The following is a 21,004-nucleotide window of genomic DNA, read 5'->3' as shown; positions in this document are numbered from 1 at the left end:
CGGTCAGCGTGGACCGTATCGGTGCTGTCTGACTCTAAATACGATGCAAGTCATCAGTGTGTAGGAGACCCCCTCGTTCAGAAGAAACCAACTGTGGAGGCAACCCCTTTCAGAAGGAACACTGGTCTTTTGAGAACATCGGTTGGAAGGGCCGAGTATGGACAAGGAACCGGAGAACGGAATTCTGTCAAGGCCAAGGACCAGTTCCACTTGGTGGAATCATGTGACCAATGTGTGATTGGGCAGACAACTCCTCCCTCTCTCCCCCCTCTCTCCATGTCAGTCTGTCGGTCTGTCTGCCTCCCTCCCTCTCTTACACACTCTGTCTCTCCCCCCTCTCTGCTGCTGTTGCTTTTGATCTCTTGCCCACACTCTCTTTTTCCTGTTCGTTTCTCCTCTCTCTCTCGACCCCCCCATCTCGGTGCCACCCCCCTCTCTCTCGGTGCCCCCCCCCCTCTACCGGCGCTGACCTCCCCTCTCTCGGCACGCGTCGCCCTCCCCCCCCCCTCTCTCTGGCCCTCCCCCCCCCCCCCCTCTCTCTGGCCCTCCCCCCCCCTCTCTCTGGCCTCCCCCCCCCCCCCCCCTCTCTGGCCCTCCCCCCCCCCCCCTCTCTGGCCCTCCCCCCCCTCTCTCTGGCCCTCCCCCCGCCTCTCTCTGGCCCTCACCCCCCCCCCTTCTCTCTGGCCCTCACCCCCCCCCTTCTCTCTGGCCCTCCCCCCCCCCCTTCTCTCTGGCCCTCCCCCCCCCCCCCTTCTCTCTGGCCCTCCCCCCCCCCCCTTCTCTCTGGCCCTCCCCCCCCCCCCCCTTCTCTCTGGCCCTCCCCCCCCCCTTCTCTCTGGCCCTCCCCCCCCCTTCTCTCTGGCCCTCCCCCCCCCCCCTTCTCTCGGCCCCCCCCCCCCTCCCCCCCCTCTCTCTGGCCCTCCCCCCCCCTTCTCTCTGGCCCTCCCCCCCCCCCTCTCTCGGCCCCCCCCTCCCCTTCTCTCTGGCCCTCCCCCCCCCCCCCCCTTCTCTCTGGCCCTCCCCCCCCCCCCCTTCTCTCTGCCCCCCCCTTCTCTCTGGCCCTCCCCCCCCCCCCCCTTCTCTCTGGCCCTCCCCCCCCCCCCCTTCTCTCTGCCCCCCCCTTCTCTCTGGCCCTCCCCCCCCCCCCCCTTCTCTCTGGCCCTCCCCCCCCCCCCCTTCTCTCTGGCCCTCCCCCCCCCCCCCCTTCTCTCTGGCCCTCCCCCCCCCCCCTTCTCTCTGGCCTCCCCCCCCTTCTCTCTGGCCCTCCCCCCCCCCCCCCTTCTCTCTGGCCCTCCCCCCCCCCCCCTTCTCTCGGCCCCCCCCCCTCCCCCCCCTTCTCTCTGGCCCTCCCCCCCCCTCTCTCTGGTCCTCCCCCCCCCCTTCTCTCTGGCCCTCCCCCCCCCCCCCCCTCTCGGCCCCCCCCTCCCCCTTCTCTCTGGCCCTCCCCCCCCCCCCCCCCCCTTCTCTCTGGCCCTCCCCCCCCCCCCCCCTTCTCTCTGGCCCTCCCCCCCCACCTTCTCTCTGGCCCTCCCCCCCCCCCCCTTCTCTCTGGCCCTCCCCCCCCCCCCCTTCTCTCTGGCCCTCCCCCCCCCCCCTTCTCTCTGCCCCCCCCCTTCTCTCTGGCCCTCCCCCCCCCCCCTCTCTCTGGCCCTCCCCCCCCCCCTTCTCTCTGGCCCTCCCCCCCCCCCCTCTCTCGGCCCCCCCCCTCCCCCTTCTCTCTGGCCCTCCCCCCCCCCCCTTCTCTCTGGCCCTCCCTCCCCCCCCCTTCTCTCTGGCCCTCCCCCCCCCCCCCTTCTCTCTGGCCCTCCCCCCCCCCTTCTCTCTGGCCCTCCCCCCCCCCTTCTCTCTGGCCCTCACCCCCCCCCCTTCTCTCTGGCCCTCCCCCCCCCCCCCTTCTCTCTGGCCCTCCCTCCCCCCCTTCTCTCTGGCCCTCCCCCCCCCCCTTCTCTCTGGCCCTCCCTCCCCCCCTTCTCTCTGGCCCTCCCCCCCCTCCCCCTTCTCTCTGGCCCTCCCCCCCCTCCCCTTTCTCTCTGGCCCTCCCCCCCCCCCCCCCCTTCTCTCTGGCCCTCCCTCCCCCCCTTCTCTCTGGCCCTCCCCCCCCCCCCCTTCTCTCTGGCCCTCCCTCCCCCCCTTCTCTCTGGCCCTCCCCCCCCCCCTTCTCTCTGGCCCTCCCTCCCCCCCTTCTCTCTGGCCCTCCCCCCCTTCTCTCTGCCCCCCCCCCTTCTCTCTGGCCCCCCCCCCCTTCTCTCTGGCCCTCCTCTCCCCCCCCCCCCCCCTTCTCTCTGGCCCTCCCCCCCCCCCTTCTCTCTGGCCCTCCCCCCCCTTCTCTCTGGCCCTCCCCCCCCCCCTTCTCTCTGGCCCTCCCTCCCCCCCCCCCCTTCTCTCTGGCCCTCCCTCCCCCCCTTCTCTCTGGCCCTCCCCCCCTTCTCTCTGGCCCTCCCCCCCCCCCTTCTCTCTGGCCCTCCTCTCCCCCCCCCCCCCTTCTCTCTGGCCCTCCCCCCCCCCCTTCTCTCTGGCCCTCCCCCCCCCCCTTCTCTCTGGCCCTCCTCTCCCCCTCCCCCCCCCCTTCTCTCTGGCCCTCCCCCCCCCCCTTCTCTCTGGCCCTCCCCCCCCCCCCCCCCTTCTCTCTGGCCCTCCCCCCCCTCTCTCTGGCCCTCCCCCCCCCCCCCCCCCTCTCTCGCCCCCCCCCCTCCCCCCTTCTCTCGCGCCCTGTCATAGTGCACTCTCCTCCTTTGACCGCATGTCTCTCATTCTCTTGAGTTGACGAGCTGGAGTCTGAGCTGAGAACACTGAGAGACCTCGGGGAGGGGGGAGAGTTACCTGCGTTACGCTGTCTTTCAGGAGGCAGTTCCCCCCCCCCCCCCCCCCCCCCCCCCCCCCTTAGATTGACCACCTCGGAACTGGCAGAGTCGTCAGGGACAGGGCAAATGGAGACGATGAGCGAGGGAGGGAGAGGGGCCTAGTGGGATCGTGCTGAAGGAGTGGGCAGCCCTTGAGCTTGTTAGGTTTGAGGTTCCCGCTCCCTGTGGGGGTGGGTGGGGGGTTGGGGAGAGGTGTGGGACGCCTGTACAAACTTGACCACAGTGCCATGGTACAGGAGAGAGAAATGTCGTCGTAATCAGGCTTCATACAGTTAGGGGACTGAACACTGTTCTGTGGTTCGCCAGGCCTGGAGGTTGCGTTGCCGACCTGCCTGGGGCCCGGGTTCAGGAGCTCTCTCCTGGGTGGAAGAGGAGCTTGGAGTGGGGAGGGGATAATTCCTGTTGGTACCACGTTCGAAAGAGGTTTCACTGAAGGGATGTGAGCAGCCAGGGTTGGGGAGGGGGGAGGTGGGAGGGGAATCGAATAAGCCTTAAAGGTAATGGTCTCAAGGTCACTACCTAAGCCCCGAACCAATTCACCGAGATTAAAGGGGTCAATGTGCCGCTCAGAGATTGCTGTGGGAGAACTGGGTTTGAATTTGCGGGACGTCAGCACCAGTCCTGGGGCAAGGAGGGAGCTGTCCCCAACCCGAATCCTGCTGAGCCATTTAACTCGGGCTCCCAACTAAATGTGGGGGAGGGTGGGTAAGGCCTGACAGAGGCTTCTGGTCTCCTTCCTATCGGAAGGATGTTGTGAAACTTGTAAATCCTTCCTGAACCCTCTCAAGGATGTTGGAAGGTTTGAGGGACGGGGAATAAGCTGGGACAGTTTTCCCTGGTGTGTCAGGGGCTATGGGACGATCGTATCGAGGTTTATGAGGGGCATGGATAGACTGTCCTGGGAGTGTTGGATAGGGGACAGTGTAGAGAGAGCTTTACTCTGTATCTAACCCCGTACTGTCCCTGTCCTGGGAGTGTTTGATGGGGGACAGTGTAGAGGGAGCTTTACCCTGTATCTAACCCTGTGCTGTCCCTGTCCTGGGAGTGTTTGATGGAGGACAGTGTAGAGGGAGCTTTACCCTGTATCTAACCCCGTGCTGTCCCTGTCCTGGGAACGTTTGAGAGGGGACAGTGTAGAGGCAGCTTTACTCTCACCCCATGCTGTATATCTATCGTCTATCTATAAAATCATGAGGGACATGGATAAATAGGCAAAGTCTTTTCCCTGGGGTCAGGGGAGTCCAGAACTAGAGGGGCATAGGTTTAGGGTGAGAGGGGAAAGATATAAAAGGGACCTAAGGGGCAACTTTTTCACCCAGAGGGTGGTACGTGTATGGAATGAGCTGCCAGAGGATGTGGTGGAGGCTGGTACAATTACAGCATTTAAGAGGCATCTGGATGGGTATATGAATAGGAAGGGTTTGGGGGGGATATGGGCCGGGTGCTGGCAGGTGGGACTAGATTGGGTTGGGATATCTGGGTCAGCATGGACGGGTTGGACTGTTCCTGTGTTGTACATCTGTGTGACTCTCTGTCGCGATAAGACAGAGGGTCTGGTGTGGAACCTTGTGTCAGGGGACAGCGATGGGAGCGGTCAAAACCAGACCGAGGGCGTTGTACTTAAATCCTCGCAGTTCCAAAACAAGGCGAATGAGCTGCAAGTGCAGATTGAAATTGGTGGACAGGGTGTGGGTATCAGGGTTCAGGGCTAGGAACTAAATATCCCATCGCCTGAGGGTGAGGATGGGGGGGTGGTACCTTGTGGGTAAGAATCTGATAGTGAGAGGCGACAGCCAGTCGTAGACTCTGTGTGGATCGCATGGAGGACCTGCATAAGGACAAATGCCCCTGAGGGGAGTTACGTCCGATTGGGAGACGGAACGTGGGAAAAACCACGCGGGGCAGACTCTATTCTAGTAATCATGAGGGCACCTCAACAGCCAGGGGGACTGGGGGAAGAAAAATCAAGAAACCGATCGCAAGGAAAGGAATTTGTGGAATGTTGGTGTTGGAGCAGCTTGGGGTGGAGCCCGCTCGGCAACAAGGACGTTCTGGATTCGGTGATGTGCCACGAGGTGGACTTGACGAGGGAGCTGAGGGTGAAGCAACCCTCCCCTCGGAGAACAGTGACCGCAACGTGATGGATCTCAGCCTGGATTAGAGAGGGAGGGGCTGGGATCAGATGGAACGGCGTTCCCGCTGAGGGAAGGGAAGGACAGAGACATGAGAGAGGGGCTGGGATCAGATGGAACGGCGTTCCCGCTGAGGGAAGGGAAGGACAGAGACATGAGAGAGGGGCTGGGATCAGATGGAACGGCGTTCCTGCTGAGGGAAGGGAAGGACAGAGACACGAGGGAGGGGCTGGCCGGAACTGATGGGAAGAGGGAGCCTGGCAGAGAAGGCAGTGGAACAGCAATGGCAGGAGGTTCTGGAGATAATTCGGGGGGGGGTGGGGTACAGCAGGGGAAGTTATCCCGGGGCAGAAGAAACAGACTGAGGGGAGAGAAGATAAATGAAGAGGGTGAGCGAGCTGGTAATATAAAAGAGAATCGCGAGAGTTCTTTTATTTGAAGATGGGTAGAAGGTTAGAGGGTGCAGTTGGAAACAGAGGCTGAAGAATTCGTGGTGGGGAACAAGGAGGAACTGAATGGATCCTTGACATCTTTTTTCACAATGGGAGCACCGGCAGCAGGCCAGAACTTCTCGAGAGTCAGGGTGCGGAAGGTGAGCCTGTCACGAAGGAGAGGGAGCTGAAAGGTGGGTAAATCCCTCAGACCGGAGAGGCTGCACACCAGAGTCCTGAATGAGCCAGCTGAGGAGGTGTTGACGCTGATCGGGCAGGGAGCACTGGGAAATGGCGAAGGTACCTCCCCTGTTTACGTAGACATGGCAGAGACGTGGAGGCGGGGGGGCTTGGACAGGACGGGAGAGAGGGTAAAGACAGAGAGACATGGGCTTGGACAGGAGGGGAGAGAGGGGGCAAAGACATGGAGACATGGGCTTGGACAGGCTGGGAGAGAGGGGGGGCAAAGACAGAGAGACATGGGCTTGGACAGGAGGGGAGAGAGGGGGCAAAGACATGGAGACATGGGCTTGGACAGGTTGGGAGAGAGGGGGCAAAGACATGGAGACATGGGCTTGGACAGGGTGGGAGAGGGGGGGGGGCAAAGACAGAGAGACATGGACTTGGACAGGAGGGGAGAGAGGGGGCAAAGACATGGAGACATGGGCTTGGACAGGGTGGGAGAGGGGGGGGCAAAGACAGAGAGACATGGGCTTGGACAGGAGGGGAGAGAGGGGGCAAAGACAGAGAGACATGGGCTTGGACAGGGCGGGAGAGGGGGGGGGCAAAGACATGGAGAAATGGGCTTGGACAGGCCGGGAGAGAGGGGGGGCAAAGACATGGAGACATGGGCTTGGACAGGCCGGGATAGAGGGGGGGCAAAGACAAAGAGACATGGGCTTGGACAGGAGGGGAGAGAGGGGGGGCAAAGACATGGGCTTGGACAGGAGGGGAGAGGGGGGGCAAAGACATGGAGACATGGGCTTGGACAGGAGGGGAGAGAGGGGGCAAAGACAGAGAGACATGGGCTTGGACAGGCCGGGAGAGAGGGGGGGCAAAGACATGGAGACATGGGCTTGGACAGGCCGGGAGAGAGGGGGGGCAAAGACATGGAGACATGGGCTTGGACAGGCCGGGAGAGAGGGGGGGCAAAGACAGAGAGACATGGGCTTGGACAGGCCGGGAGAGAGGGGGGGGGGCAAAGACAGAGAGACATGGGCTTGGACAGGGCGGGAGAGGGGGGGCAAAGACAGAGAGACATGGACTTGGACAGGAGGGGAGAGGGGGCAAAGACATGGAGACATGGACTTGGACAGGACGGGAGAGAGGGGGCAAAGACAGAGAGACATGGACTTGGACAGGCCGGGAGAGAGGGGGCAAAGACAGAGAGACATGGGCTTGGAGAGGAGGGGAGAGAGGGGGCAAAGACATGGAGACATGGGCTTGGACAGGCCGGGAGAGAGGGGGGGCAAAGAGATGGAGACATGGGCTTGGACAGGAGGGGAGAGAGGGGGCAAAGACAGAGAGACATGGGCTTGGACAGGAGGGGAGAGAGGGGGGGGCAAAGACATGGAGACATGGGCTTGGACAGGAGGGGAGAGGGGGGGCAAAGACAGAGAGACATGGGCTTGGACAGGAGGGGAGAGGGGGGGCAAAGACAGAGAGACATGGGCTTGGACAGGAGGGGAGAGGGGGCAAAGACCTGGAGACATGGGCTTGGACAGGAGGGGAGAGAGGGGGCAAAGACAGAGAGACATGGGCTTGGACAGGCCGGGAGAGAGGGGGCAAAGACAGAGAGACATGGGCTTGGACAGGCCGGGAGAGGGGGGGGGGGCAAAGACAGAGAGACATGGGCTTGGACAGGAGGGGAGAGAGGGGGCAAAGACATGGAGACATGGACTTGGACCGGCCGGGAGAGGGGGGGGGGCAAAGACAGAGAGACATGGGCTTGGACAGGACGGGAGAGAGGGGGGCAAAGACAGAGAGACATGGACTTGGACAGGACGGGAGAGGGGGGGGGGCAAAGACAGAGAGACATGGGCTTGGACAGGAGGGGAGAGGGGGGGGGGCAAAGACAGAGAGACATGGACTTGGACAGGACGGGAGAGGGGGGGGGGCAAAGACAGAGAGACATGGGCTTGGACAGGACGGGAGAGAGGGGGTGTAAGACATGGCAGATGGAAGACAAGGTGGGGAAGTGTGGGGTTACTCACTTGGGGAGGTAGGGTAGAGGCAGGGAGTATTTTCAAAAAGGGGAAAGGTTTCAGAAATCTGAAACGTGAAGAGATTTAGGAGAATTCCGGGTCCAGGATTCTCTTCCTGTTCATGTTCAGGTGGAGTTGGCTGTTTGGAAGGTAAATGCGGTGTTAGCCTCCATTTTGAATGGAATTCCAGAGCAGGGAGAGTCCTGCTGAGGCTGGACCCTGCTCCGGTCAGACCGTGTTTGGGATAGAGTGAGCTGTTCTGGGCCCTGTGTCTGAGGAGGGATGTGCTGGTCTTGGAGAGGTCCACAGGAGGGTTACAAGAACAATCCTGGGGGGGGGAATGAAGGGATGGTCACATGAGGAGCTGGTGAAGAGTCTAAAGGGATCAGGGGATTGATTTGAAACCTAGAGAATCCTGGGAGGCCTGTACAGGGGGGAGGTGGGGGTGATGTTCCCCCCCCAATGGGAGAGACTAGGCACTGCCTCAGGGTGTAGGGACGACCCTTTAGGACTGAGATGGGGAGGAATTCCTTCAGGTGGAGGGGGCGGGGGGGGGAATCTGTGGGACTCTGAGGGCTGGGGGAGGGCCCGACACTGAGAGGGGTTGGGAGAGAGATGGACAGGCTCCTGATTGGGAAAGGGGATGGTGGGTAACGGGGGAGGGAGGCAGGAGAAAGGGAGGTCAGCCATGATGGAATAGATGAGACTGAATCGGCCAAATGGCTTAAATCTGCTCCTACATCAAAAGCTGTTCTGATTTTTTTTCTCTATCCCTATATCTCCGGTGGCACAGTGGTTAGCACTGCTGCCTCACAGCACCAGAGACCTGGGTTCGATTCCTGCCTCAGGCGACTGACTGTGTGGAGTTTGCCCGTTCTCCCCGTGTCTGTGTGGGTTTCCTCCGGGTGCTCCGGTTTCCTCCCACAGTCCAAAGATGTGCAGGTTAGGGTGGATTGGCCCATGCTAAGTTGCCCATAGTGTCAGATAAGGGGTAGATGTAGGGGTATGGGTGGGTTGCGCTTCGGCGGGCCGGTGTGGACTTGTTGGGCCGAAGGGCCTGTTCCCACACTGTAAGTAATCTAATCTCAGCCTCTCTGTCTGTCTCTCTCTCTCTCACTCTACCTTTCTCCCTCTCCCTGTGTCTCTCGCTATCTCTGTGTGTCTCCCTCTCTCTGTGTCTTTCTCCATCTCTTCCCCCCCACCTCTTTCACTGCCTCTCACCACCTCTCCCTCTCTACCTTCTCTGTCTCCTGTCTCTCGGTGTCTCTCTCTCTCTCTCTCTCTCTTTCTGTGTCTCTCTTTGTCTGTCTCACTCTCTCTCTCTGTCAGCTTCTGCCAATAATCGCCAGGCAGGGACTCGAGCAACTTGCATTTTTTTAAATTCATTAATAATCGTTTATTGTGACCAATAGTCATTGTTTTCTAACGATTGTTCCAGTTTGAAGAGATACAGTGACATCTGGGGCCTGGGCTGCTTGGATTCCTCAGTCCTCCATCGGGCCCACTCCCATCGGGTAGCTAGGCCTCAATTGGAGCGCGCACAAACTAGGCCTCGCTCCACCCACCGTCGCAACTGACATCTAAAAGCAGCCAATGTTTAGTACAGTTACAACCCCAATACAGCAGCATCTCTCGAGGGACACAATTAAACGGGGATTTATTGCACAGTTCACTTATAAAGCAGTTATCTGTCGTGGTGGTGCTCTGGAATGGACGGCTGGTCTCCTCTGCGTGTCGTGTGGAAACGTGAGGAAATCTGACTGCAGTGTGAGAGATTTCCACACCCGTGTGCTTTTTTTTTTGCCCCAGTAACCCCCCTCCACGCAGCTGGACAGTATCCAGGCCTGGGCTGCCAAGTGGCATGGAACACTCGTGCCACGCAAATGCCAGGCTGTGACCATCTCCCATAAGAGGGAATCTAGCCACCGCCCCTTGAATTGCCATCACTGAATCCCAACATCCTGGGGTTGGCGGGGGTTGGGGTTACCATTGACCAGAAACACAACTGGACTCTCTACACAAACCCCCAGCGCCTACAGGGGCAGGTCAGAGGCTGGGAATCCTGCAGCGAGTAACTCCCCTCCTGACTCACCCCCCCCCCCCCCCACCCCCAAAGCCTGTCCCACCGTCTACGAGTCAGGGGTGTGTGAGGGAATACTCCCCACTTGCCCCTGGATGGGGGCAGCTCCAACAACAGTCCAGGGACAAAGCAGCCATTTCGATATTTTTGTTTTAAAGAAATTTGTTTACAGGATGAGGGCTAGGCTCAACACTTAAACTGCTCCCCCCTAATTGACCAAAGCATTGACAGCCAGCCATGTTGCTGTGGGTCTGGAGTCGCCTGTAGGCCCAGACCACGTAAGGATAGCAGTTTCCTTCCCTGAAGGCCATTGGAGAACCAGACGGTGCCTCTCCCCGGCGACAGTCGTCATTGCACTCTTAATTTCAGACTTGAATTGGAATTCCACCATCTGCCGTGGTGGGATTCGAACCCGGGTCCCCAGAGCGTCAACCTGGGGTCTCCCGGATCCAGCGATCATGCCACCAGGCCTCAGGTCCACTTCAGCGTCAACTCCCTCTACTACCTTGGAGAACTAGCAGCGGTGTGTACCATTAACAAGAAATACAACCATTCTCCTTCGGCAGCGGTCTCCGAATCACAGGCCCACGGCCTACAGGGAGGTTGCAGTGGGGGCTAAATTCGGAAGTTCTTCCCTCAGCCTAGCCACGAGATGGACCGAATAGCCTCCTCCTGTGCTCCCGATCCCCTGTCTCGTTGGATGTTGGCGAGTTTCAGATGTTTGATCAAGGAAACAATGATGTTGCAGTTTTTGCGACCAGGATCAGGTGTGTGTGTGTCTGTATGTGTGTGTGTGTCTGTATGTGTGTGTGTGTCTGTGCGTGGCTGTCTGTGTCTGAGTGTCTGTGTTTGTGGGAGTGTGTGTGTGTCTTTGCATGTTTGTTTGTGTGTGTGTGGCTGTGCGTATCTCTGTTTGCATGAGTGTTGTGTGTATGTCTGTTTTTGTGTGTGTGTGTGTGACTGTGCTGAAAAATGTGTTGCTGGAAAAGCGCAGCAGTTCAGGCAGCATCAAAGGAACAGGAGAATCGACGTTTTGGGTTTTGATGCTGCCTGACCTGCTGCGCTTTTCCAGCAACACATTTTTCAGCTCTGATCTCCAGCATCTACAGTCCTCACTTTCTCCCTGTGTGTGGCTGTGCGTTTGTGTGTGAATGTGTGTCTGTGCATGTCTGTATGTGTGTCTGTTTGTGTGTGTTTGTGAGAGTCTGTGTTTGTGTAAATGTGTGTCTATGCATGTCTGTGTCAGTGTGTGCGTGTGTGTCTATGCGTGTCAGTCTGTGCGCGTGTGTGTTTGAGTGTGTGTGACTGTGTGTCTGGTCATGTCTGTGTATGAGTGAGAATGTGTGTGAAGGAGACAGTGTGTGTGTTTATGCGTGTCAGTCTGTGTTTGTGTGTGTCTGTGATTGTGTGTCTGTGTGTGAGTGTGTGTGTGTGTGTGTCAGAGTGTGTCTGTGTGTGTGTGTGTGTGTGTGTGTGTGTGTCTGTGTGTGAGAGTGTGTGAGTGAGAGTGTATGTGTGTGTGACTGTGAGTGAGAGTGAGTCCGTGTGTGAGAGTCCGTGTGTGAGAGAGTGAGTGTCTGTGTGTGCGACTGTGTGTGAGGGTGTGAGCGTGTATCAGAGAGACTGTGTGTGTGCATGTGTGTATGTGTATGTGTATGTGTGTGTGTGTGTGTGTATGTGTGTGTGTGTGTATGTGTGTATGTGTGTATGTGTGTGTGTGTGTGTGTGTGTGTGAGAGAGTCCGTGTGAGTCTGTGTGTGTGTGTGTTCAGGAGCCCTGGGCATCCAGGAATGACAAAAAAATCTCTCTTCTGAGTGCGGGGCCTAGTTGTGCAGAACTTTCAGTTCACTATTTGTTCGTTGCAAATTCCCTGCCTCTCTCTCTGTCTCGAGTGCGAGAGAGAGAGAGAGAGAGACTGAAAGGGCTGACTGAAAGTTACGTTGAAAATCCGAACGAATCGTGGGTGCTGGAAATCTGAAACAAAAGAAGAAATTGCTGGAAAAGCTCAGCAGGTCTGGCAGCGTCTGACGAGGGAGAGCAGAATTCACCTTGTGAGGCGTGGTGACCGTTCACGTCAACCGGGCTGTCTCGTGCTCTCTCTCAGCACAGAGGCTGCCAGAACAGCTGAGATGTGGGAAATTGGCGCGCCCACAACCCCCTCGAGGAGTCAGGAGGGAACCGGGAGGGCTCCGCTGATCGGGAATGGTGCCGGAGGTGGGGAGAGGGAAGGGGGCTGTGTTCTGTTGAGTTTTTGTGTCCCTCCCTTTCCCCCCCCATCTGTAATACTACCCCATGTCTCTCTCTCTCTGTGCGGGGATGGGCTCTGTGTCGAGTTGAAGTTACAGAGTTATGAGCCAGCTGTTCTCTCCTCTCCTGCCTCCCCTCTCGAACCGCTCGGTTGCAACGCAGTGCGACCTCTCAGTTTAACGGCGTCCCTTCACAGCTGACTGCCTCTGCCGTTTAGTTTCAAGTCCCGAAAGGGTTTTGAAAGGGCAACTATATATATTAAAAAAAATTATAAACCGCTGAGGGGTATGGATAGGGTAAATAGGCAAAGTCTTTTCCCTGGGGTCGGGGGAGTCCAGAACTAGAGGGGCATAGGTTTAGGGTGAGAGGGGAAAGATATAAAAGGGACCTAAGGGGCAACTTTTTCACCCAGAGGGTGGTACGTGTATGGAATGAGCTGCCAGAGGATGTGGTGGAGGCTGGTACAATTACAACATTTAAGAGGCATTTGGATGGGTATATGAATAGGAAGGGTTTGGGGGGATATGGGCCGGGTGCTGGCTAATGGGACCAGGTTAGGTTGGGCTATCTGGTCGGCCTGGACGGGTTGGGCCGAAGGGTCTGTTTCCATGCCCTGACCCTCCTCTGTTGAGAGTACTCGTGCGAAGCGACAAGTGGGCAATGGGACAACTCTGGGAGAACAGAGACGCAGTCCCGTTGACACCCCCCCAGGGCATAACGGTCATCCGCTCACCTTTGGGCAGCATGGCCACCTCCTCTAAAGGGCTAGCATGAAGGTGACGGGGGAATGGCTTCCTTTACTCGCTGGGGATGGAGAGGGAGGGCGGGGGAGGGGGGCGCTTCCCCGAGAGCTGACGCTACGCCCTCTCGCCACGCCAACATGCATTCGTCCCCATGAGCTGGAGAAGGGGGTGGAGTTGTGTGTGTGGTCAGGGAGACTTGGATCACTTCGACCCCCTCCTCTCCCACCGATACCAGGCCGTTACGCCTGAAGTTTGCCCCACCCCACCCCCAGCCAGGCGGACTGCTCGATTTGAATATGAAGGAGGGGGGAGGGGGGGAGGTCCCAGTTTCGCCGAGGGGGGGTGTCTGCGAGCGTGGGGTGGGGGAGGCTTACGAGGAGGGAGAACGTGAGGACTGCCGGTCAGACTCGGGAGCGCGGCGCCAGCTCAGCTCGGCCTGGCATCCGAGGGAGCGGGAGACCCGACCTTCCACCGAGAGGCCTGGCCCGGGGATGAGGCCAGGCACTCAGTAGAACCGCCGGAATCGAATTTCGAAACCCCGAGCGCACAAAAACTCGTCCACCTCACCCCCCGCCCCCCAACCCCAACTCGATTCGAAGGACAGACGTGTTCCCCTCAGGCCTTGGTGAAGGCCTCAGGCCTGAGGTGTGGAGTCTGCTGCTCCCTCGGGTGCTGCCTAACCCAGGCCACGCGGGGAAGATCCAGGCCGATCGGCCCATCGGGTCTGTGGGAGGTTGGGGCGGGAAGAAGTGAGAGAGAGAGGGAGGGAGAGAGAGGGAGGGAAGAGAATTGCCCTTGGCCAAACAGCCCCTTCTCTGACCATTGGACAGAAGCATGCTGGGATATCTTCCCGCACCACTTCGATGTCCGCACCCACGCGACTGGACTCCAGGGGGCTTGAGGAAGGAGGGGAGGGGGGGGAGGGGGAGGGGGGGGGGGGGGATCGAAGGGAGATTAAACCCCTCTGGCGGTTTTTCCTAACAGCCCCAAGGCCGAGCCCACCCCCTCCCCTCGGTCAGACGTTGCTGATCTTCATGTTGCGGGGGGAGCTGGCGCCTTTCCCCGGATGTGGGCTGTGCTCCCTCAGGCTCTCCTCCAGCCTGTCCTTCTCCCTGTCCTCCGGGACGGCGGCGGGGGGAGAGGAGGAGGAGGAGGAGGAGGAGGAGGATGAGGCGGCGCCGCTTCCAGGCCGAAGGGTCTCCGTCCCGGCCACCTTGGCGACCCGGTCGAAGGTGGCGAAGTCGGCCACGTACTTGCCGCCCGGCGACAGGGAGATGGCGGGGCAGAACTCGTAGCCCCAGAGGATCTCCTCGGGCAGGTAGGAGGTGCGCACCTGGCACAGGGCGCTGGTGGACTCCACGGTGCCGCTGAGGATGACCACCAGCTCGAAGTCCTGGTCGCGGCCGGGCGCCGCGGCCGCCCTGCGGAAGGGGCTGGCCTCGTCGATGAGGTGGTAGAAGGTCAGGGGCAGGATGAGGAAAGGGCTGTCGGTGCCCGCGTCCACGTGGAAGTCCACGTTGAGCTGCTGGAGCCGGAAGCTCTCTCCCTCGGCGGCCCGCTGTGCCCGCAGGAGCTTGCCCGTCACCTGGCAGCCCAGGAGCAGGCTGGTGCGCATGTTGGCCACCCGGATCATCAAGCAGAGCCGCCCGTCGCGCGGCGAAACCACGGCGTGGTGGCTGAACCGCACGGTGCCCGCCCGCTTCTTGGGCCGGGCGATCTTGGCCAGGAAGGTGCCGGTGACGAAGACCTCCAGCAGGCTGGTGGCGATCAGCTGCCCGATGAGCAGCACGATGGCCAGCGGGCACTCCTCCGAGATGTACCGGAACCCGTAGCCAATGGTGGTCTGAGACTCCAGCGAGAACAGGAAGGCCGCCGTCAGGCTCTGCATGTTGGCCACGCACAGGGTGTGGTTGGCGCCGGGGGGCAGGGGCGCCGGCAGGTCCCCGTGGGCCAGCGCCACCAGGTACCAGGCCAGGCCGAAGAGGAACCAGGTGCCGGCGAAGGTGGCGGCAAAGAGCGCCAGCTTGTAGCGCCACTTGAGGTCGATGAAGGTGGTCCACAGGTCCTTCAGGTACAGGAAGCGCCAGTCCCGCACGTGCTCGATGCGGACGTTGCTGTGCCCGTCCTTGGTCAGCACCCGCCGGCGCTGGCGACCCCCACCAGGCCGCAGGAGGGGGTGGGAGTCCGTCTGCGTGGTGCGGGAGGAGAACACCTTACTGGAGGACATCCTCAAACCCTGAGAGAGAGAGAGAGAGAGAGAGAGAGAGAGAGAGAAAACGGAGAGATTGCAGTCAGTGTAGAGGCAGCTTTACTCTGTATCTAACCCCGTGCTGTCCCTGTCCTGGGAGTGTTTGATGGGGGACAGTGTAGAGGGAGCTTTACTCTGTATCTAACCCCGTGCTGTCCCTGTCCTGGGAGTGTTTGATGGGGGACAGTGTAGAGGGAGCTTTACTCTGTATCTAACCCCATGCTGTCCCTTTCCTGGGAGTGTTTGATGGGGGACAGTGTAGAGGGAGCTTTACTCGATATCTAACCCCGTGCTGTCCCTGTCCCTGTGAGTGTTTGATGGGGGACAGTGTAGAGGGAGCTTTACTCTGTATCTAACCCCGTGCTGTCCCTGTCCTGGGAGTGTTTGATGGGGGACGGTGTAGTGGGAGCTTTACTCTGTATCTAACCCCGTGCTGTCCCTGTCCTGGGAGTGTTTGATGAGGGACAGTGTAGAGGAAGCTTTACTCTGTATCTAACCCCGTGCTGTCCCTGTCCTGGGAGTGTTTGATGGGGGACGGTGTAGTGGGAGCTTTACTCTGTATCTAACACAATGCTGTCCCTTTCCTGGGAGTGTTTGATGGGGGACGGTGTAGAGGGAGCTTTACTCTGTATCTAACCCCGTGCTGTCCCTGTCCTGGGAGTGTTTGATGGGGGACAGTGTAGAGGGAGCTTTACTCTGTATCTAACCCCGTGCTGTCCCTGTCCCTGGGAGTGTTTGATGGGGGACAGTGTAGAGGGAGCTTTACCCTGTATCTAACCCCGTGCTGTCCCTGTCCGCGGTGTGTAACAGAGAGCACTGGGAGGTTTGTATTTGTTTGAGACTTTTTCCAGCAGAGGGAGCTGCTCGCAGACAGATTGCCTTGTGGTTCCCCAGAGTGTTCCCACAGAAAACGTTCCCGATCAGTGAGTTGCACTTTTCTTGGCATTGTCATTTTTAACATGTTTATTCTGTTTTCCTCTCCAATTCCGACTATCTGTCACTGGGTCTCACTACACACTTGTATAACTGTCAGGCTCTCCCTTAATTTGTCTTTACAATATTAACTCGATTGGCCATGCTAAATTACCCATAGTGCCTCGGGATGTGCAGGTTAGGGTGGATTGGCCATGCTAAATTACCCCATAGTGTTCAGGGATGTGTAGGTTAGGGTGGATTGGCCATGCTAAATTACCCCATAGTGTTCAGGGATGTTTAGGTTAGGGTGGATTGGCCATGCTAAATTACCCATAATGGCCAGGGATGTGTAGGTTAGGGTGGATTGGCCATGCTAAATTACCCATAATGGCCAGGGATGTGTAGGTTAGGGTGGATTGGCCATGCTAAATTGTCCCACAGTGTTCAGGGATGTGTAGGTTAGGGTGGATTGGCCATGCTAAATTACCCATAGTGTTCAGGGATGTGTAGGTTAGGGTGGATTGGCCATGCTAAATTACCCATAATGGCCAGGGATGTGTAGGTTAGGGTGGATTGGCCATGCTAAATTACCCCATAGTGTTCAGGGATGTGTAGGTTAGGGTGGATTGGCCATGCTAATTTACCCCATAGTGTTCAGGGATGTGTAGGTTAGGGTGGATTGGCCATGCTAAATTACCCCATAGTGTTCAGGGATGTGTAGGTTAGGGTGGATTGGCCATGCTAAATTACCCATAGTGTTCAGGGATGTGCAGGTTAGGGTGGATTGGCCATGCTAAATTACCCCATAATGGCCAGGGATGTGTAGGTTAGGGTGGATTGGCCATGCTAAATTACCCATAATGGCCAGGGATGTGTAGGTTAGGGTGGATTGGCCATGCTAAATTACCCATAGTGTTCAGGGATGTGTAGGTTAGGGTGGATTGGCCATGCTAAATTACCCCATAGTGTTCAGGGATGTGTAGGTTAGGGTGGATTGGCCATGCTAAATTACCCCATAGTGTTCAGGGATGTGTAGGTTAGGGTGGATTGGCCATGCTAAATTACCCCATAGTGTTCAGGGATGTGTAGGTTAGGGTGGATTGGCCATGCTAAATTACCCCATAGTGTTCAGGGATGTGTAGGTTAGGGTGGATTGGCCATGCTAAATTACCCATAGTGTTCACGGATGTGCAGGTTAGGGTGGATTGGCCATGCTAAATTACCCCATAGTGTTCAGGGATGTGTAGGTTAGGGTGGATTGGCCATGCTAAATTACCCATAATGGCCAGGGATGTGTAGGTTAGGGTGGATTGGCCATGCTAAATTACCCATAATGGCCAGGGATGTGTAGGTTAGGGTGGATTGGCCATGCTAAATTACCCATAGTGTTCAGGGATGTGTAGGTTAGGGTGGATTGGCCATGCTAAATTACCCCATAGTGTTCAGGGATGTGTAGGTTAGGGTGGATTGGCCATGATAAATTACCCCATAGTGTTCAGGGATGTGTAGGTTAGGGTGGATTGGCCATGCTAAATTACCCATAATGGCCAGGGATGTGTAGGTTAGGGTGGATTGGCCATGCTAAATTACCCATAATGGCCAGGGATGTGTAGGTTAGGGTGGATTGGCCATGCTAAATTACCCATAGTGTTCAGGGATGTGTAGGTTAGGGTGGATTGGCCATGCTAAATTACCCCATAGTGTTCAGGGATGTGTAGGTTAGGGTGGATTGGCCATGATAAATTACCCCATAGTGTTCAGGGATGTGTAGGTTAGGGTGGATTGGCCATGCTAAATTACCCCATAGTGTTCAGGGATGTGTAGGTTAGGGTGGATTGGCCATGCTAAATTACCCCATAGTGCTCAGGGATGTGTAGGTTAGGGTGGATTGGCCATGATAAATTACCCCATAGTGTTCAGGGATGTACAGGTTAGGGTGGATTGGCCATGCTAAATTACCCCATAGTGTTCAGGGATGTACAGGTTAGGGTGTTTCTGCCTCCTTCGCTCTGACTTGCTCTCTCTCTCTGTCACTTCCTCTCTATCACACTCTCCCTCCGTCTCTGTGTCCCTCTTCTCTCTATCCCCGCCTCTGCCTCTCTTTCTCTCCCCATCTATGTCACACTCTCTCTATCTTTCCCTTACCCCTCCCCCGTCCCTCTCAATTCCCTCCCTTTCTGTCTCTCTCACTTTCTCTCTCTCTCTCTCTCTCTCTCTCTCTGTCTATCTCTGGATCTTTCTCCTCCCCTCCCCCGCCCCCACCCACCCCCAATCTTTCTTTCCCTCTCAGTCTCTGTCACTCTCTCTCTCACCTTCTCTCTCTCTCTTCCCCTTGTCGCCTCTCATGCCTCTCTCTCTGTTTACTTGTCTCTCTCTATCACTCTGACTCCCTCTGTCAATCTCCCCGTCTCCCTCCTTCCGCCTTCTCGTGCTCTCCCCCCTCTTCACCCCTCCTGTCTCTGTCTCTCTCTCTCTATCGACTTGCCTCTCTCTGTCACTCTGTCTCTCCCTCTCTCTCACCCACGTCACCACACCCCCTTACCCCCATGTCTTTCTCTCTCACACTCTGTCTTTTTAACTCTCTTTGTCACCCTCTCCAAACCCCACACCCCAATGTCCACACTTTTTTTCTCTGTCTGTCTCTCTCTCTCTCTCTCTCTCTCTCTCTCTCCCCCTCCCCCTCTCCCCGGTCTCTATGGTGTTCAGGACAAGACTGAATCTGAATGTCCAGTCACATGAATCTGTGAACAATGCAGCCACATTCAGTGTATTCAAACAAGCAAAACACTTCTGAATGGGCCGGAGGGAGACTTCCCAAGATTAATGACTGGCTTCTCACCCCCATTCACAACCTGACGCAGAAAGCCCAGCCAACCTTTCATAAGGCCTGCTTCCACTAATTCGCAATCATCCCGTGGTCAGGAATAGGGCATGACGGAGAGAGAGAGAGAGAGACAGGAGGTTGGTGAGGGTGACAGTGGGAGGGCAAGGGTAACAGTGAGAGACAGAGATGGGGTGAGAGTGAGTGAGAGAGGGTGAGAATGAGAGAGAGAGGGAGGGTGAGAGTGAGAGTGGGAATGAGTGTGAGAATGAGTGAGAGGGTGGGGGTGAGTGAGAGAGTGAGAATGAAAGAGAGTGAGAGAGTGAGAATGAGAGTGAGTGAGAGGGTGAGAATGAGTGAGAGAGAGAGGGTGAGAATGAGTGAGAGAGAGAGGGTGAGAATGAGAGAGAGAGAGGGTGAGAATGAGAGAGAGGATAAGGATGAGTGAGAGACGGTGAGAATGAGTGAGAGAGAGGGGTGAGTGTGAGTGAGAGTGAGTGAGAGAGGGTGACAGAGTGTGAGTGAGTGAGAGAGAGAGATGGGGGGAGTGAGAGCGGCGATGAAATAAAGAGCGATAGAGGGGGTGAGACAAAAAGGGTGAGAAAAAGGTGGAGAAGAAATGGGGAGAGAGAGAGAGAGAGGGAGCACAGGAGAAAGAAATATGAGGCATGGAGGGAGGTGTTTATAGAGACTGAATGATGGAGAGAGAAGAAAGGGAGAGACAGACAGAAAAACACAGAGAGAGAGAGAGAGAGACGGTGAATGAGAGAAACTGAGAGTCAGAGGGAAACAAGATTCAGAGAAGGAGAAGATGCAGAGACCAACTTGGGGAGTGGGGAGAGTGGAGAACATGGGGCAAGATAGACAGAGTGTGTGTGAACGAGCGAGAGAGATAGAGAGAGAGGAAAAGAGAAAAGAAAATAGAAACCACATGCTGTCCTCAAGGCAAATATGACATTATAACCCCTCTCCCCTCCTCCTGCCCCCCCCCCCCCACCATGAACACAGTGGGACATTCCCCCTCCCCCCCCCCCCCCACCATAAACACAGTGGGACATTCCCCCTCCCCCCCCCACCATAAACACAGTGGGACATTCCCCCCCCCCCCCACCATGAACACAGTGGGACATTCCCCCCCCCCCCCACCATGAACACAGTGGGACATCCCCCTCCCCATAAACACAGTGGGACATTCCCCCTCCCCCCCCACCATGAACACAGTGGGACATTCCCCCACCCCAGAAACACAGTGGGACATCCCCCTCCCCCCCCCACCATAAACACAGTGGGACATCCCCCTCCCCCCCCCACCATAAACACAGTGGGACATTCCCCCCCCCCCCCCACCATGAACACAGTGGGACATTCCCCCCCCCCACCATGAACACAGTGGGACATCCCCCTCCCCATAAACACAGTGGGACATTCCCCCTCCCCCCCCACCATGAACACAGTGGGACATTCCCCCACCCCAGAAACACAGTGGGACATCCCCCTCCCCCCCCCACCATAAACACAGTGGGACATCCCCCTCCCCCCCCCACCATAAACACAGTGGGACATTCCCCCCCCCCCCCCCCACCATGAACACAGTGGGACATTCCCCCCCCCCACCATGAACACAGTGGGACATCCCCCTCCCCATAAACACAGTGGGACATTCCCCCTCCCCCCCCCACCATAAACACAGTGGGACATCCCCCTCCCCCCCCCCCCACCATAAACACAGTGGGACATCCCCCTCCCCCCCCCCACCATAAACACAGTGGGACATTCCCCCTCCCCCCTCCCCCCATGAACACAGTGGGACATCCCCCTCCCCCCCCCACCATAAACACAGTGGGACATCCCCCTCCCCCCCCCCCCCACCATAAACACAGTGGGACATCCCCCTCCCCCCCCCCACCATAAACACAGTGGGACATTCCCCCTCCCCCCTCCCCCCATGAACACAGTGGGACATCCCCCTCCCCCCATGAACACAGTGGGGCACTCCCCGTCTCCCCCCTCCATGAACGCAGTGGGACATCCCCCTCCCCCCTCCATGAACACAGTGGGACATCCCCCTCCCCCCCCCACCATAAACACAGTGGGACATCCCCCTCCCCCCCCCCCCACCATAAACACAGTGGGACATCCCCCTCCCCCCCCCCCCACCATAAACACAGTGGGACATTCCCCCTCCCCCCTCCCCCCATGAACACAGTGGGACATCCCCCTCCCCCCATGAACACAGTGGGGCACTCCCCGTCTCCCCCCTCCATGAACGCAGTGGGACATCCCCCTCCCCCCTCCATGAACACAGTGGGACATCCCCCTCCC

At 58.0% G+C, this 21,004-nt stretch overlaps 2 protein-coding genes across 2 annotated transcripts in view; both read right to left on the bottom strand.

Annotated features, from left to right (window-relative positions):
• The window catches only part of LOC140468679 (persulfide dioxygenase ETHE1, mitochondrial-like), a 24,044-nt gene extending 13,876 nt beyond the window's left edge, over positions 1 to 10,168 (bottom strand). Inside the window, exon 1 of the mRNA XM_072564754.1 lies at positions 10,028 to 10,168. Coding sequence (XP_072420855.1) covers positions 10,028 to 10,168 — 141 coding nt within the window. The remainder of the gene's footprint in view (positions 1 to 10,027) is intronic.
• Positions 10,169 to 13,614: 3,446 nt separating this feature from the next.
• LOC140468585 (ATP-sensitive inward rectifier potassium channel 10-like) overlaps positions 13,615 to 21,004 on the bottom strand; it is a 335,975-nt gene continuing 328,585 nt past the window's right edge. Inside the window, exon 2 of the mRNA XM_072564675.1 lies at positions 13,615 to 14,934. Coding sequence (XP_072420776.1) covers positions 13,714 to 14,925 — 1,212 coding nt within the window. The 5' untranslated portion in view covers positions 14,926 to 14,934 and the 3' untranslated portion in view covers positions 13,615 to 13,713. The remainder of the gene's footprint in view (positions 14,935 to 21,004) is intronic.

Source organism: Chiloscyllium punctatum, chromosome 47 (assembly GCF_047496795.1).
Source record: "Chiloscyllium punctatum isolate Juve2018m chromosome 47, sChiPun1.3, whole genome shotgun sequence".
Lineage (NCBI taxonomy): Eukaryota > Metazoa > Chordata > Chondrichthyes > Orectolobiformes > Hemiscylliidae > Chiloscyllium > Chiloscyllium punctatum.
This window is presented reverse-complemented; position numbering and strand designations above follow the sequence as displayed.